Source organism: Phalangium opilio, unplaced genomic scaffold (assembly GCF_054372755.1).
Source record: "Phalangium opilio isolate 3A_F unplaced genomic scaffold, DU_Popi_V2 ptg000017l_1, whole genome shotgun sequence".
NCBI lineage: Eukaryota > Metazoa > Arthropoda > Arachnida > Opiliones > Phalangiidae > Phalangium > Phalangium opilio.
In genome coordinates this window covers 9,962,077-9,980,594 of record NW_028324151.1, presented here as the reverse complement: position 1 = coordinate 9,980,594, position 18,518 = coordinate 9,962,077, and the positions used below count along the sequence as shown (strand labels likewise).

The following is an 18,518-nucleotide window of genomic DNA, read 5'->3' as shown; positions in this document are numbered from 1 at the left end:
AGTTTCTCCTTATAAACGGAATGACCTTTTACGTGTAGACATAGGCGATGGCGTTTGACACCAAGAAAGGACCCTACGAAAAATTAATACACCACCCTTTTGTAAAGTATGCATGCTATAGTTTCAAATATACTTTCGGCCCATACATATGTAGAATATGGCATAGGCTTATAGTTTTGTCTTATCTTAAAACATATATATATAGAGAGACAGCGAAAAAGCTCTCAGAACTTGATTTTAACCTATCGAGAAAGACAAGTATAAAAAGACAAACGACCCAAAAAAAAAGTTATCAAATTGAGCAAAATACCTTTACAACATACGAGCTTTAAAAACAGTAAATCCTAACACCTTAAGAAAACACACGTTTCTCCACCAAAAAAAAATCCTTTTTTCGAAACTAAACTGGGAAGCCCGTAGAGGGGCCTCTTACAAGAATAACATCACACCAACGAGACGAGAATATAAAATTTGCAGAACCTGTAAGCAAAGGAATGACCGTGGGAATGAAATACTATTATATTAGAAATATCTCACGGCAAGGATGAAAAAAATATGTATATCGAAAAAGAAGGAAACTCACTCTGAATTACTTATCAGAGCGAGTGGGGGCAAGTACCCTCATTCCTCATAGGGCAATTCCTGGCACGTGATGACAAAAGGCGCTTGAGGAACGCTACCTTTTACCAAAACATATCTTTCAAGAGCAAATAAAAACACTAGTACGTTGGGATTTGGATGGATGGGGCCTTTTTTTTCAAGAGGAAACTGCAAACCGTTGTTTATGTTAGCAGACAATTTTTTCAATAGCCCTTTCTGACGTAATCCTGGGTGAAAGTTCCTGTTGCAGTTTTCCGCGATTCAGTTCAACCCTTGCAGCAGCCGATGCAACCAAATTTATTGTCAGCTTACTTTCTATATTCAAAATAATAACCTATTCATAAACGTCAGAAAATTTAGTACAGGCAAATGCAGGCGTTTTTCGCACAACGCCCTATACTAAATTGCGTTGCGTTCAACGTTTGTGAATTCCACCAGCCCAGCGTTACGCCCTCACGTTGATGTAACCTTGCGCGAGATCTTTAAAACAAGTTGCCCCGAATCTAGAAGCCTTTTCCCTAATGCCTGTTTGCTTTTTACTTTATTTGTTTTGATGAAGTTTAGTTCTTTCCTCTGTCACTTCTCAGCAATGTTAAAATGCATGTGTTTAATAGTACTGGACACCAAGTAACAGTTAAGTGTACTGGTCTCTATCGCCAGTTCGTCATTTCGACCTAAAATGTATTAGAATTTAAGCATTTATCATATTAGAAAGATCCGGCTTAAAATCTTGTTGTCTGTCAGTAACGCTGCGCTTAGCTTGCCAAACAAGACTTGCAATTTTTACAATTATCAAATTTATCATGGACTTGGCCAGAATTCGTGTTGTAGCCTGACCCTCATCGAATACGTCATAGGATTATCAGGAATGTATGGAGGGACTGGAATGACCAAGGGGGCTCTCGTTGTACCCTTGATGGTGGAAACATAAGGCGAGTCCTTTTTTAAAAGTGTAGCTCCTCCCCCTACTGTCTACCGAAGGCGAAAAATGTCATGACTCGTTAAAAAAGGCATGGCAGAAGTGACCTTTTAGATTTTTTTAAAGTTAAATGCGCTGATTTGCCGCCGTTCGCGTTCATATTCGATTCTCTCAGCCTAGGCAGAGGACCTAGGGTAGAGGGTGGAGAATTATAGCATACAAGTTTTTTGGCAGCCAATGAATGAATGAAAATAATTTAAGTGGTAAATACGATTTTCACGTCAGGCTATGACGTCACTAGCATAAATTAAGCCACGCCAGTTGTTTCCAAGATCATTTCACGCCGATTAGGATTTTACCTTAGCCATTCCAACCCCTCCATACATTCCTGATGTTATCATGGAATATTGAGCATTTAGTGAAATAAAGGATACTTAAAAATAGTGTAGGAATAGGACTCTTGGATATAAGTCTACAGAACAAAGATGCGTCATATGACGATGTAATTTACTAGTTCATAGATAACGTGATTTAGCGCACATCGAATCGTTGTCAAAGACTGACTGATAGTGGACCTGTGCACTCTCTATTTTTTATCCACTTTTGTAAAAAAATATAAAACTCCCAGGGCCCCTAAACGAAGTTACCCCGATACGCGTGCTTCGAATATTAAAATAGGTTTTATAAATTGTCTCAAGTGGAATTTGCAGCTTATACGAAGGAGCTAGCCTTTGCCATTTAAGACATGAGCGGGTTTACCTAACGTAGGCTTAGCCGTGGTGTCAACTCTGGATGAACGTTTTCGGAGCCTTTTTAGATTCGGTAAGTCCGATAACTCGCTCGAGTATACTCTGGCTTAAAAATCTTTTAGCTCCGCGAGTTTGGGTTCCGCCAAAACTCTCGGGTCTACTTAAAATTATTTAAGCGGACGTGATCGGTTTATGTTATAAGATGGTTTTCTGCGAAAAGTAAAAAATGTATCCAGAGAAAAACAACATACCAAGAAATTGAAAACTTGCTGGTTTTCACCTTTTGGAAATTTTCGGTCTGGACTAGATGATTGTACATCATCCTTGCCAAATTAACTCCATTCCATTATTCCTGGAAAAAATTCCCGACAAAGAACAAACTATCTAACTTACATTAAGATTAACAAGTTGGGAAACCAAAATAAACCTCTCCGAGTTGAGACGCAATTAAGAGGTTTTTTCTTAAATAATTAAATAAATATAATTGATGTTATTAATTTTAATCATCATTAATTTGCCTTATTTCTAGTTAAATCGTTTTTGGAAACTTTATTCCTAAAATAATTTTATACATAGCTATTGTTGACTTTTGAATTCAGGCGTATGGCTCTTTGACAATTTTTGGAAATTTATTAATAAGGCGATTGATTGACAATACATGATAGCAAAATCCGCAATTGTGTGAAACTTTGGTGGAAGCCCTGCCATTGGGAGGCTAGACGTTTTTCGTAATTCTAACGATTGTTGTAGAAGCCAGAAATTCTTTTCGTCGAATACGTTTGACCCGATTTACCAACTGCGAACGCGGTGACAGACACCCACACACACAGAACGTCCAGTGTAATACCTCTTTTGTGACGTCATCGTCACTCGGAGAGGTTAATAGATGATTAACTTAATTCAGATCCGATAACGCGAAACTAGTCGCCTGAACTCGTAAATTATTTCCAGTTTTAATATGTTATCGCGAAAATAAAGTTGTTCAACTTATTTTAAAATCCTGTAACTTAACAGGCTTGGAATTTCCCAAATTGTTTGGAATTGTCAAAATATTACAACAGTTGAATTTCCTTCTTGGGAAACATGGTTTGTTAGTGATGTATACTCATAATATATTGTTACTGTGAGCCTTTACCTTAGACTATATCAACGTAATAAATATGTTAAAATATTCAAGCCCTATTTCAACTTTAAAAATGGGTGTCTTCTTTAACTTATGAATATTTACCAGCCTCTTCAAGATAATATAAAAGCAATAAAATATTTCACCTCGGTTCAGTGCGCGAAGCTGTGGGATAAATAAATCATAAGCAACAAACCATGGGAACGAACTGACAACTAAAATGTCAAATATAGAATTTGAAATTTAAATTTTTTTACTTTCCTCCAAATATTTGCGGCTAAAACGTATACAGAAAACATTTTCCAGCAAAACCTTCAAGGATAAGTTCATAAGATATGTTAAATAAGATTGACATTGGTTACTTGTCGTGAAGTGACGTAGATGAAACGTCATAGATTCTCGTACAGCGCGACGCCTGGTGTGACGCTGTCAAAGTCAAACTAAATAGAAAGATGAACTGCAAAACTAACCGATTGTAGTCAATTCTCGCTTGTCGTTCTTGAACTAGCTCTCAGTAAGTCTCTAGCATTACGAAGTACAGGTAGTGTCATACTTATGGAGCATATCTTATAAACTTATGTTTAAAGTTATGACACGATCAATGGTAGAACGCTTGTATATATACTGTTGACGAGAATTTATGCTATTAAACCAATAATATCAGAAGCCGATTAGGCTTTACACATGAAGTACGTAACATGTGCCTGGGGGAGCTACACGATATTCTCTAAGCTCCTAGGAAAGAACCTCCCCTTACGCGGAGGGAAATAGTTCAGTAACGCGGCTCTTTCGGATCCATCCGATCCTTCCGCCTTAAGAACCGATTTACCAGGTACATAAATTGGGGAACTACTATAAAGACTGAGTAGGGTGTCTAAAATATTCTTTAGATAAAACTATTCACAATACCAAAGATTATTTGGGAGTAAGGCGTTAAAATGTTATCAATCTGGGTAGCTTTTGCTTGGACTATTTAAGACGCCATGCATCTGTTTTTTACGATGAATGTTTTCTGTTCTCGCGGTTACGGCGAGCTCAGCCGCCGGCGGCTCGGGAATCGGGATACCGGCACCATACCGCTGTTACCTAGACAAGGCCTAGTGTAGTTTTAGAGTCTATTATTATTCGCATAGCTATTTTTCTGTTGAAATTAGGGAACTAGTATAAATATTGAGTAGAGTGTCTGAAATATTCTTTAGTTAAAACTATTCCCAATACGAAAGATTATTTGGGAGTAAAGCACGAAAATCTTTTAATCTGGGTAGCTTTTGCTTGGACTATTTAAGACGCCGTGTATCTGTTTTTTAACGAGGTATTTTTCTGTTCTCGCCGTTACGGCGCTTGTGTCCCATTCGACCGAATCCCAATCGACCGAACGCGTTTCCCATTCAACCGAAAACAGCCCAAATGTGCGGTTTTGGGAAAATATATATCAAAATTTAAAAAGCAAACATTTTCACTTTTTTAAGGCTTTTTTTTACCCTACAGTTTTCGTTGTATATATATATTGATGTTTGAAATGCAAAATTTAACTTTAAGAGTGATTGTTAACGGAGAGAATTGCTAATAAAGGCGACTTTCTTTACATTAATAATGGCTACTTGTTTCAATTGAATAAGAAAAAGGATAAAACTAGTTACTATAATTGTAGAAATCCCTCCTGTAAGGTTCGAATAATAGAAGTAACCTAACCTAACCTAACCTAACCAAACCAAACCAAACCTAACCTAAACCTAAACCTAACCTAACCTAACCTAACCTAAACCTAACCTAACCAAACCTGACCAAACCAAACCAAACCTAACCTAGCCTAACCTAACCTAAAACTAACCTAATCTAACCAAACCTGACCAAACCTAACCTAAACCTAACCAAACCTAACCTAACCTAACCAAACCTGACCAAACCTAACCTAACCAAACCAAACCAAACCAAACCTAACCTAACCCTAACCCTAACCTAACCTAACCTGACCAAACCAAACCTAACCTTCCCTAACCTAACCTTCCCTAACCTAACCTAACCTAACCTAACCTAACCTAAACCTAACCTAACCAAACCTGACCTAACCAAACCTGACCTAACCAAACCTGACCTAACCAAACCTAACCAAACCTAACCTAACCAAACCAAACCAAACCAAACCAAACCAAACCTAACCTAACCTAACCAAACCAAACCAAACCTAACCTAACCTAACCTAACCTAACCAAAACCTAACATAACAGTAATGTTTTGGAAAAGGCATATTATTTGAGAAGTCAATGAAGCTAAACATGAACATTTTGGAAAAGGCGTACCATAGTAAAATGATTTGTAAAATATTACTAACCTAACATAACGAACCCAAACCTAACCTAACATAACAGTAAAGTTTTGAAAAAGGCATATTATTTGAGAAGTCAATGAAGGTATAAAACATCAATATTTTGGAAAAGGCGTAACATTGTTAAATGATTTATAAAATATTACTAACCTAACTTAACCAAACCAAACCTAACCAAACATAACAGTAATGTTTTGGAAAAGGCATATTATTTGAGAAGTCAATGAAGCTAAACATAAATATTTTAGAAAAGGCGTAGAATAGTTAAATGATTTATAAAATATTATTAACCTAACCTAACTTAACTTACAATTTCCATCTCTGGGTTTGAACCCGAGCCTCTGAATTAAAAGCCTGATATTCTACCATGCTGCTGCGGTGATTCGAAATCCTCACAAACATTTAATTAACTAATTCTTTCAAATAAATTCCATTCAGCAGAAACCCGCCATTGGGCTGAAAATTTAAATATATTCTCCATAAAAAACCAAAAAGCGGTTTCGGTCCAATGGGATAATACCGTTACGGCAAGCCCGGCCGCCGGCGGCTCGAGATGCGCCGCTCGGCCTCAGCCGCTGATATCTAGCCAAGGCTTAGTGTAGTTTTCGTGTCTAATTTTATTCGCAGATCTATTTTTCTGTTGAAATTTAATGAAAATCGTATAATATTTAGTTGAAGACTTATTAAATGTCTCGAAAAATTTCGAAACTTTAGCTTTAAAACGTTAAATATTTTATAACGACTACCGAAATTCGCCTTCTGGGCTTCCCGGTTATGTCGACGGCGAGGTCGAGTCGAGTTCCCATTCAAGAAAATAGTAATAGCCGTCGCCGATTGGTCTGGCATTAAAGAGGTTATCTATGATTAGGGGGCTCATGATTGGTTAAAAGCTTTTTTGTTCGTCTGCTTAGTTTTTACTTCGGGAATATCATGAAATCCATGGCCAAAGCTATGGAAAAATGGGACTTACGTACTTTATGTGTGAAGCATAATCCGCTTTTGATAATATTGCATTTTGTGATGATTGAGGTTCTTTTAAAATATAGGTAATGATATTCTACTATCAGTATCAGGAATATATAGGAATCACTGTCTAACCTTTTTCTCAACGTATCTAGGCGGATTTTGTGGGAAGAGCTAGACTAATCATTATGTATGGCGAATTTTACCTCACTTAATAAGCTATTTGGCTGCACGTTGCATCTTGCGCGCGCCTGACCTCGAGTTACTACCAACCAATGAAATCACAGATAGACGTCAGATTTATGAGACGTGACGGATAGTACTCAAGCCTGGCCCACAAAGCCCGCATAGATATTAACATGCGAGATATGGAGTACATTGATTCCTATTAGCTGCATGTATTCGTGTCAGTGTAATGTTTACTGCTCTCATGTTTGTAGTCATGCATTATCAGCTTGATCCATAGAAAAATCACAATTGGTTTTAACCCACTGGTTGTTGTAAAGATGTACTAACTTGTTTACGTCACAATGGGCATCGAGGCAATCTGGATAGAAAAAACAACAAAAGCCTTTTTCGAGTTTTCTTGGATAAGGGCCATTTTTAAAATCGTTGTATTTTTGTGAGGAGTCATCTCTGGAACGACATCTTAACTAGTATTTTTTAATATAATGAAAACATGTTGGCACTTTAGAAGTATATTGTTAACCCTTTATAATGCCAGGAATGAAATTCACAAATCTAAAATCTCCAAGTGCACTCTCTGAAATACCAATGCCAATACTCGATGGGCAATTTCTTTAACATTGAAAAAATATTCAACTATGCCTACTTCTTGGTTTTAGTGGAGTTGATTTTGAAGTTTGAACCGAAACGGCGCATGGGCGATCAAAACCAGCATACTGTATCTTTGAAGCTTTTATGTGATCGACTGTAAACTAACCATTTTATCAGAAGCCGATTAGGCTTTACACATGAAGTACGTAACATGTGCCTGGGGGAGCTACACGATATTCTCTAAGCTCCTAGGAAAGAACCTCCCCTTACGCGGAGGGAAATAGTTCAGTAACGCGGCTCTTTCGGATCCATCCGATCCTTCCGCCTTAAGAACCGATTTACCAGGTACATAAATTGGGGAACTACTATAAAGACTGAGTAGGGTGTCTAAAATATTCTTTAGATAAAACTATTCACAATACCAAAGATTATTTGGGAGTAAGGCGTTAAAATGTTATCAATCTGGGTAGCTTTTGCTTGGACTATTTAAGACGCCATGCATCTGTTTTTTACGATGAATGTTTTCTGTTCTCGCGGTTACGGCGAGCTCAGCCGCCGGCGGCTCGGGAATCGGGATACCGGCACCATACCGCTGTTACCTAGACAAGGCCTAGTGTAGTTTTAGAGTCTATTATTATTCGCATAGCTATTTTTCTGTTGAAATTAGGGAACTAGTATAAATATTGAGTAGAGTGTCTGAAATATTCTTTAGTTAAAACTATTCCCAATACGAAAGATTATTTGGGAGTAAAGCACGAAAATCTTTTAATCTGGGTAGCTTTTGCTTGGACTATTTAAGACGCCGTGTATCTGTTTTTTAACGAGGTATTTTTCTGTTCTCGCCGTTACGGCGCTTGTGTCCCATTCGACCGAATCCCAATCGACCGAACGCGTTTCCCATTCAACCGAAAACAGCCCAAATGTGCGGTTTTGGGAAAATATATATCAAAATTTAAAAACTTTAGCTTTAAAACGTTAAATATTTTATAACGACTACCGAAATTCGCCTTCTGGGCTTCCCGGTTATGTCGACGGCGAGGTCGAGTCGAGTTCCCATTCAAGAAAATAGTAATAGCCGTCGCCGATTGGTCTGGCATTAAAGAGGTTATCTATGATTAGGGGGCTCATGATTGGTTAAAAGCTTTTTTGTTCGTCTGCTTAGTTTTTACTTCGGGAATATCATGAAATCCATGGCCAAAGCTATGGAAAAATGGGACTTACGTACTTTATGTGTGAAGCATAATCCGCTTTTGATTTTATCTAATCTGGCTTGCGCCATTGAGCATGAACCATGTTTTTGGGATTGGTCTTGAGTTTACTCTACTAGCTGATAAAAATGAGGAGTGGGTGTCAGTTAATCTCCTGCTAAATCTTGGCGATAATATTTATCGTAAGGCTGTGCGTTTCAAAAATCTACGCCGACAACTGGCAGCCCATTATTAGCCAAAGGTTTATACTCTGAATCATTGTAAACTAACAGAAATATGGTAAAACTATTTCATAGAGTTAAGCACAAAACCCTCGATAAATAAATGATTTATAAAGTTTTCAATAAAGGATTTCTTAGACTCGCCAAGGTGTGAATTTTTTACTTGGTGCCTCGCGACTAATATATTTGTCTCCTTACTGCCTTAATTGACTAACTTTGATTACCACTTTAAATTTCTTCATATATTCATATGGTTGTAAAAAATTTCAAGTGTCGGCAAATTTTTGCCAACCATACAGAATCCCTCTTTTATAAGACTTTATTTGCCTTCACTTCGTAATCTAGTAAGGTAATTTTTAACCACTCAAATATACGTCCAACTTGAAAATTTTCACACATTTGTAGTTAAAATGACGATGAAATATTTCCTTTTCTTCGACCTGGTGATAAATTATAAATTTTAGTAAGTCGTTGATGATAAATAACAAACCTATACCTACCTTCCTTGGATCTTCCTCTTTACTTTTGAAAGCCTAATAAGAAGTAACATTATTTTATAAATGTGCATGGTAACCTGTGGTAGAAAGAGTTTGAGGAGAGAGAAAATGATGTTGGTATTTAAATTCCAATTTGTTTTTTGAACATGATGTCGACAATATTTTTGAGTAACGCATTCATGGATGTATATGAATTCATTCGTGTATATAATGGGATATATACTAGCATAGCCCCGACCCCTCTACTTAGAAAGTATTAGCATTTTTGCCTCCTGAAGCGAATTTCAAATTTGGAAGCTAGGTCTAGTTCCGAAGCTCTAAAGCCGAAGAGTCTCCACAAAGCTTTTGACGTTTATAAATTAGGAATTTCACTCGGGGTCTCTCTAGAACCGGGCTCCCACCCAAAACTTCCACGTCTACATGCGGGAAGTTAAAATTTAATTCGCATATAGAATGGAAATAAAATGGAGCAGAGGGATCGGTAATATTCAATAGTAGTTTGATTGGAGAAAGGCTTTTGTCAGTTTTTGACTCATTCAATGATAATTCGCGAATAATGATACTTCGCGTCTCCAAGCTCTCGAAATCTCCCTTTTCAATACTCTAGTTCTCTCGCGCTTATTGGCTGTATTTAAAGAGGTGTCAAACTTTTCACCCCATCTTTATGACCCTCTATCGTTCAAATTTTCGCTCCACTTAAGGCTTTTGCAAAGTACGAAGGGTAATTAATGGACAAGGCTCATAATATACTTTCGCGACTTGATATTCTTGCTAAAATTTAATTACAACATAATTATAAATGTTGTTTGATTGACGATTAGTTTTTAATTTATATTGATCTTTATCAGAACGTTCCTTTTTATTATTTGTAATTTTTTGGGAAGGCTATTATAATCGATGCATCAGTGAAGTACCTGAATATTTACTCTTGTTAATAAGGTGCCTTTCGGAGAGAAAAAACAAAAGATTTAACGTAACGACTCTAATAAGGAACTTCGATAATAGTAAGTGACAAACCATGTCAATGCAATAGTACTAGTCCATTTTATCGCCGCTTATGTGTCAAGAACCCCGAGCCCATTTCCGCGGTAAAAATATGATCACGTGATCGGCCGCCATTTATGGAGAGATGTTTTTGTTTTGGCATAGCTAACTCGATCACGTCCGTGAGAGTGTAGGCATTGGTTTTGTTAACTGATTCATAGTTAAGGGAACTAGAGAGCACAATTTTAAAATTGCATTAATAGCACTAATTAACTATTTAAGACCAAGAAAATTTTACCTTCAGTAAAGTACATCCACTGTCCTTATTGGCCTGCATGCAATATGTCAAGCAGAAAGCAATGGAGAAAAAGGACGTCACAACAAGTATTTCTTTACCACGTACTGCTTTCCAGTTCAATTGGTTGTATAGGTTATCAGATGCACTATACAGTATGCATATACAACATCTTATTAAAGCGTATTGGAAAATTTCCAGAAAATACATCACCTGGGGCTTGTCGTGGATGAAGAGCTTGTTTAGTTCAATTTCGGTAACCTAGTTCTACTCCTTTGAGAGAAATAGGAAATGTCCAAAATATAAATATCACATTGAAAAACTATTTCGCTTTTAAAGGGAATCTTATCCTATGCCTCTGAGCGTTACCTACGTTAATCAAGGCCTGTGCGCGGCGCTGTTTTTAATTTTCGTTTGGCAATTTAAGTTGCCAAATTCTTTCACCTGATAGCCCTATTAGCTGCATGAACTTAATGAATTTGAAATGTTCATTTTCTCGCGCTTGGTATTTGAAATGTTCATTTCCGCGCGCTTGGAATTTTAAAAATTTATTTTCGCGCGCGTTTCGATCCAGCTCACAATGCCATCTCTCGGTAAAATAGGAAGATAATAAGTAGTCGCGTATTTCAAAAGTCGCCCCCTTTGAAAGTACCGCGCACAGGCCTTCAATAACGTAGGTAGCGCTCTGAGAAACGTTTTTTGTTGGGGTTCTATCTCGGAAGTTTAATATTTACTTTTAAAGGCGGCGTCGAATAAATTCGTTTGTCAGATTGGAAGAAATAGGATGGCGGGCGGTTACACCGAGGGGTCTGACATTTGCATGGAATACCTTAAGTATCTTACCAATTATTTCAGAAATTATTTTGGAAGATTTTGAAATCTTTTTATAAATCACGAAATCTCGCAAGCTTTTTGATAATGTCGGACAACCCCCCCCCCCCGAGACCCTAGACCCTCTACGTTTCTTAAGGGAATATATTGTACAAAGATTTGGAGGATTTCAGGGTTCCCCACTCCCCAGTGGTTTACGGAATTGGAATTTACTATTTTATGACTTTCTAGTTTTGAAGTCCTCGTCTGTCTGTCTTGTTCTCGGATCCTGTTGCCTAATTTTACAACCAAATTGAATGGGTGCAGAGGGGGCAACAGGTAAGCTACCCTTTTCAATTTCGGAACTTCCATGTATATCATTTATCCGCCTGTGCTGGTCCCTGGGAAAAATACGAGATTAAATTTTCCAGAAATTGAATAGGAGGTATCAAAAATAACCCTAGACGTTCTGACCTATAATTCGACTAGGTCGTAATTTCACAGTTTGGAAAAAATAAAATTGTGAAGTACGCGTCATATTTCTTAGGAAAAACTTGAAATATCTTACGTAACGTTTAGAGAACCAAATGTTTTCGTACATGTTTTTCGGTCAATTTCTTAAAGTTTCTATTATAGTGATCACGAGATCAAAGATACTCGAACAGAATATCTGTAAACCTTTAGAGAAAAAATAAGATTTCAAACGTTATTCATCACCAGTGTCCTTTTGGGAAACCCCGGATTTTAAGTGCATTATAGTTTCCTCTTGTTTCTTAGACTAAATCCCGAGAGTGTGTGGTGCTGTTTCTTGGGTGTGAAAAATTGTTAGGGCGTGTGGCGAGCAAATAAGGAAGGGCTCGCCCCGATCTTTTCAAGTCGTTTTTCAAAAGAATTGATCATGGATTTATTATGAAGAGTACAGACGAGGAAGGCAATTTTCCTCTCTCAGGTTCCAACATCCTAGTCTTGGCCAGAAGTAAGATAAGGGACTAGAAGTATCGAATTGACCAAATTCTTCACTTGGCGAAAGTGAATATTCTTGATAACACACCAGCGGTTGGTCCTCTGGTAGCGGTTTCTGAATTTTCCCTCCAAAACGTGAGACGCTCGTGGCGGTAGACGGCCGAACTAGTTTCAAGCACCAGCGCCCGTGTTCCGCGGCTTTTGGTTGAGGGGAAGGGGTAGGAATTTTTTTTTGGAACTCGACTAATTTTTTTCTCTCTAGTGTAGGCGCGATGGAAGCGGCATGAAATCCTCAAATTTGTCCACTATTGCTAGGATCTATTTCCAATGCTAGAGCACTTCACTTCTAGTCCCGTACCTTACTTCTGTCTTGGCTGTGGTATTTGCTTTCTACAGAAGTAGTTGGATGTGATGATATAGTTTCGTCGTATCCTAAATTTTTTAGTCACATTGTGAATATACGAGAGGCCATTAGTTTGACCATGTGTGTAGATGAAGATGAAGTTTCGTTCGTTTTTTTTTTAAACGTACTTCTCATACTATTTTACCCGTCCAATAGAACGGTCACGGGTTAGGGTTATAGACCGAGATCGTGAATCTTTGTTTCTTTAGTCTGAAATAACTTTATATAATTCAATTTTCATTTTTATAGTTTTAGTTTCTATTATGTTCTCTTTGAGTCTCTGATTTTACATTTTCTCCTAGGACCTTGATTTGCAGTTAACTACTTTGTTTCTTGCTTTAAAGGGATACTTTCTTTTAATTTCATTGCAATAAATCCCTAGAAGGTTAATTTATTTCGATAGATAGACAAATAAGGATTCTGAAAATATATATGTTTTTATATTTTAGTTTAATTAATGATTTTTAAATTACGATTAAAAGATCCAAAATGCTCTTGTTTTGCTATCATGAGGACACCTGGTGACACAGGGTCGAACAACCGAAAAACGTTACTTGTTCGTCTCTACCAATTTCGACGTCATAAGTCTCTTAGGCTCCGTAGTGTTTTTCCTACTGGTAGGGGGATTCATTCTGTGAGCGCAGTATGATACAGATTGACGGGAGTAACAGAGGCTCGAATTGGTATGGCTGCACACCAAATTCTTCTACTTCAGAAGAACTACCCTCAGATTCGTTTATTATAAATTGTTCCGAATTTTCTGAATCCAAAGAATCAGAGTTCGAACTTTCATCCTCAGATTCAGGACCGGAATGATCAGAAATACATTCTCGTCTGACATTCTTAAGCATATAAGCAGACGACGATTCACCAGGCAAGCTGACCTAGATTCTCGTTCCTACTACTTTTTACTCCTAAAACGACAGTTATCATTCCAACTACTACCAACCAATCAGAGACCGAAGTTTACCTACGTAGGTAGTGGGTTGAAAATGGTGGCCGATTTTAAATCTGGCGTTCAAAATTTTAATTTTTATTCACGTTTATTTTAATTAATAAATTTTTCTCGCGACTTCTACTGACCCCCATGTTTTTAGGGGTGGTTAATTTATAGAAAACCAATGTTAGTTTGACCAACTCAGATAAATCTGAATCTATCCCTTTAAGACGATAGCCTTGTCAAACCTTGAAACAATCTCTTTGTTTTATCGTTAAAATAGTATAAATACATTTCACATTCTCCCAATTTTTAGCGTCTTCAGCACATGCAAACTATCTGCACCTACATTCCATATTTTCTTTAATACAGGGTGTTTCTGATAAGTCTGCCATAAATTAAGGGGGATGTTCTTTCGGCGATTTTGAGTCGAAAATGTTCTATAGAACATTTTGCTGTCCGTGTCACTGTTTTCGAGTTATTATTTGAGTGTTTAAATTACCATTTCTTTCAGTTTCTTAATCGTTTCTCATCCGTAAAATACTCCAAACATAACTTGAAAACAGCGGTACGGACGGCAAAATGTCATAGAGTATTTTTGACTCAAAATTACCCAAAGAATCTCCCCTCCCCCTAAATTTATGGCAGACTTATCAGAAACACCCCTTATAATAATAAACACCACACCAAACCTCCCATTATTCGATCCACGCGCTTCATAAAGAGACGCGAGTCTCGAAATTGTAACATTCAACCGACATTTATATTGGGCTAGTAAAAAATAACATGTAATTATTAAAAATTCGATTGGAGAGATTATTTTGTAACAAAATGGTAGCATACCTATATGTATATACAGTATAACAAAAATTTTAAATTCTTTGTTTCAGATAAGATGGAAACGGTCCAGAAAGTCCAAGAAAGACAAACATCACAAAAAGAATTACCATAATCCTCAGGATGGTTACTACGTCATGGTGAACCCTGAACCCTTCACAATGCAGAATCCCTTAACCACATCCCAGACATCCACCCTAGTACCTTTTGTGCATAGAGAACCATCTCAAAATGTATTAATCTCGAAATCACCCAAGCGGAACCATACGAAGTCGGGAGTTCTCGTCTTGCCATCATATGCAAATTCTAATCACAATGCTGGACATTCGTTACAACCTGCTATGGCCTATCGAGTGTCATCTACACATGGCCCTCCACCAAAGTCTGGAGAACCTGTCATAGTCTACACCGCGTCCGCGTCACCTTCAGGAGTGATGTTACCATCAAACGGTATCCATGCTTCCTCGTCACCCTCAGGGATGACTTTACCTTCACCCAACGACCCGTCGAAGAAACAACCTTTCAACATGGATAGATTAGACCCAAATGACGTGGCGTATTACGAGCAGAGGGTGGAAACGGTAAAGGTTTATCCATCTCGATTGAATGTAGATAAGAACGGATTCCAACATAAAGCGCCCATGTTTTCTGATGATAATAAGGAAGCTCCGGCCGCAGAGTTGCCACGGAAATATAAGAAGCATAAAAGACAAACTTCTTTCATTGACGAGACTTTGAAACCGAAACTGCATAATGCGAAGGAGTTTGTGCACGATAAAAAAGCTGAAACTAAAGAAGCAATTCACGATGCCAAGTTGGAGATGGTAAGCGATATTTGGTTCTCTACAATACCCACAATACAGTTTAAATAGTGATGATAATGATTAACACCTCATATGCAACAAAATGGAACAAACTTAGCCTTTTTACTTGCGAAGTTATGGACTATAGCTCTTCGGCAAGTGCGTATTTATGGTACAGTATACTATTGACAAAGAGACCGTCAGAGACATTTTTGTTGCTTTCGGGCCCCTATTTTAAAAGATATCTTCATTTTCAACCACAATAGCCATAACCCATATAAACCCGATCTGTGGGACATGGCGAAGCAGTATACTAAATATTAATAAAATCGGTTGATACGAAAGATAAGCATAGTTCCGTAAGGAAAGTTTTTATATTTCTGGTCGCCATTTTTCAAGATAAACGTGCATTCAAAAATCTTTTTTAGTGCCCAACTAGTACTAACGATTTTGCAAAATCTCAGATTTCTATGTGAAGTTGTTTGGACTGGGCGTTGATTTTCAGTTAGTCTGAACTATTCTTAAATAAGGGTAGTACTCATTGATAAACCCTGTTCATTCACTTCAGTTAAAGGAAAAGGTCTACTAAGATAACATTACATAAAGAATGACCTCTTTCTGAATATAAAAGGAAAAATATTAAATAGGTAAATGATCTCTTATTACAAAATAATTAGCGTTTTATTAGTCTTAAAACTGAGGACTGTTGCGCCACCATTGGTTTAGTGCATGGCGTCTACAAAATCGAACCCTCCTCTGTGTGAAGTTAACCAATCCTTTAGGGTAAGTGGTTCGATTTACAAGACACAAATAAGACTAATTAACTACTAATTATTTTGTAATAAGAGATCATTTATTTTTTTAAAGTTTTTAATTTGTCTTAAAAACGAGGACTACTGGGCTCCGCCACTGGTTTAGTGGCGTCTGCCAGTCAGAACCCCTTACCCGTACGGGATTGGTTGAATCAATCCTGTACGAGTGCTGGCTAGCAGACGCCTCTAAACATGGCGAGGCAATGGTCAGCGTTTTTAAGACCAAATAAATGATAATTACTTTTAAATAAGAGATAATTTATTTATTTTTTAATATTTTTCCTTTAATATTTAAGGTATAATGTTATATGTTGGCTAAATTTGCTAAGGAAATCTTTCTGGAAATCATTTTTGCGCGGTACAACTACAATTATGTTTAAAATTATTACGTGTTAAAACATTATAGATGCGAACTGGTTCAGGAATACTACACAAAGTTCAAAGTGTCACAGACGGGTACTTCACATGGTCCAATGCAGTGACGTTCCTTCTTTACATGATAATTCTCGTAATTATGGTCTGGGCTGTTCGGTGGATATGGTTGTATTTCGCTGAACCGAGCGAAATGCTTCATGGACCACGTTGCTATTGCCGACTATGTCGAAGACATTTTGGAGGTTACTAATGATAAGTCAAACTGAAGTAATCTACTACAAAATTCCTAGTTGAAGCATAAATTTAATCTTATCCACGTTTTGATGTATGAACCCTAACTATTTCAAAATTAATAAATACTTTTATTGGCTCTAATGTGTTAATTCTTTTGAAAATTATAACCCAGCTTATTAGACTTACTATCGTTGTGAAAGCGTTGAGCTTTTAACAAATACGTAACATTGTTGTGGTATTAACATTTACCATAAGCGCATCATTTGCGAATGTTGGGACTGTAAAATAGGAACACGCTGATTCTGAGACCAAAGCTGAGGACTGGTGTATTGAGTACAAGTATAGCGTAAAGTGTGTCTGTCTGTCTTTTATTCTGTGTGTGTACCCGTCTGCAGTTTTAAATTAGCAGCTGGATTTCTACTTTTCTTTCACTTTTGCAGACCTGTAACATGTCTATAAAAATGGTCAAATTACAGTTCTAAATTAGCAGTTGCGTTTCTACTTTTCCATCACTTTTGCAGACCTGTAAGATGTCTATAAATGTGGTCAAATTGCAGTTTTAAATTAGCAGCTGGATTTCTACTTTTCTATCACTTTTGCAGACCTGTAACATGTCTATAAAAATGGTCAAATTGCAATTTTAAATTAGCAGCTGGATTTCTACTTTTCTAAAACTATTGCAGACCTGTAACATGTCTATAAAAATGGTCAAATTACAGTTCTAAATTAGCAGTTGCGTTTCTACTTTTCCATCACTTTTACAGACCTGTAAGATGTTCTGAGAGAGCGGTAGCTCTCTTAGATAAGACTTCATACTGCTCTTAATTCTATAAATGTGGTCAAATTGCAGTTTTAAATTAGCAGCTGGATTTCTACTTTTCTATGACGTTTGCAGACCTGTAACATGTCTATTAAAATGGTCAAATTACAGTTCTAAATTAGCAGCTGGTTTTCTACATTTCCATCACTTTTGCAGACCTGTAACTTGTCTATAAAAACGGACAAATTACAGTTTTAAACTAGCAGCTGGTATTTCTACTTTTGCATAGCGTTTGCAGAATTTCGCTACATATTTCTGCCAGGCTAGACAGTTAACAGTTAGCAAACAGAAAATGTATAAACGGCAGTCAATTTGCAGTTCTAGAAATGCTGTGAATTTTTCCCGTTTTTTGAGCTGCAGAAAATGTAGCCTTAATGTATACATATTACAGCGTGGCAGCGATAAAAAAGCGCGTATGCAGATGAATTACAGCTTAATATTTTTGTAAGGGATGAGTACAAGTTGGGAATCCAAAATAAACCTCTCCAAGTCGAGACGCAATTTAGAGGCTATTTTTAAATATTTAAAAAAAATATAATTGATATTTATTAATTTTATCGTCATTAATTTACCTTAATTCTAGTTAATTCGTTTTAAGAAACTTTATACCTAAAATCATTTTAAACATAGCTATTGTTGATGTTTGAACTCAAGCGTAAGCCTCTTTAGCAATTTTTGGAAAGTTGGTATATAAGGCGACTGATTAACAACAATAATTTAGAAAGCACGCAATTGCGTGAATCTTTGGTGGAAGCCTTGCCATTTGGAAGCTATCGTTTCTCGTAGCCTTAGGCGATCATCGCATACACCTCAACCCTAACGACGATAGTGGAGTAGAAACCAATGTATCTCTCTACGAACA

At 37.1% G+C, this 18,518-nt stretch overlaps 1 protein-coding gene and 1 long non-coding RNA gene across 6 annotated transcripts; one reads left to right on the top strand and one right to left on the bottom strand.

Moving 5' to 3' along the window:
* Positions 1-2,832: 2,832 nt before the first annotated feature.
* LOC149703116 (uncharacterized) lies at positions 2,833-14,721 on the bottom strand. Of its 4 annotated transcripts, none has more exons than XR_016381922.1 (4): positions 10,666-14,721; positions 9,387-10,597; positions 3,404-9,326; positions 2,833-3,341 (listed from the first exon to the last, which is right to left on the bottom strand). It is a non-coding gene; the product is annotated as an uncharacterized LOC149703116 (long non-coding RNA). The 4 variants fall into 4 exon arrangements; XR_016381923.1 differs by having other exon boundaries at positions 2,833-7,443; positions 7,513-9,326; XR_016381921.1 differs by having other exon boundaries at positions 2,833-9,326; positions 10,666-10,810; positions 10,876-14,721.
* A 28-nt stretch (positions 14,722-14,749) lies between these two features.
* Positions 14,750-16,963, top strand: LOC149703115 (uncharacterized). 2 transcript variants are annotated; one of them, XM_089866940.1, is made up of 3 exons: positions 14,750-15,193; positions 15,275-15,436; positions 16,634-16,963. In XM_089866940.1, the coding sequence occupies exons 1-3, from the start codon at positions 14,750-14,752 to the stop codon at positions 16,850-16,852; spliced, it is 825 nt and encodes a 274-aa protein (XP_089723066.1). In that variant the 3' UTR covers positions 16,853-16,963. The 2 variants fall into 2 exon arrangements, with proteins under 2 accessions (XP_089723066.1, XP_089723065.1); XM_089866939.1 differs by having other exon boundaries at positions 14,750-15,436.
* The last annotated feature ends 1,555 nt before the right edge of the window (positions 16,964-18,518 follow it).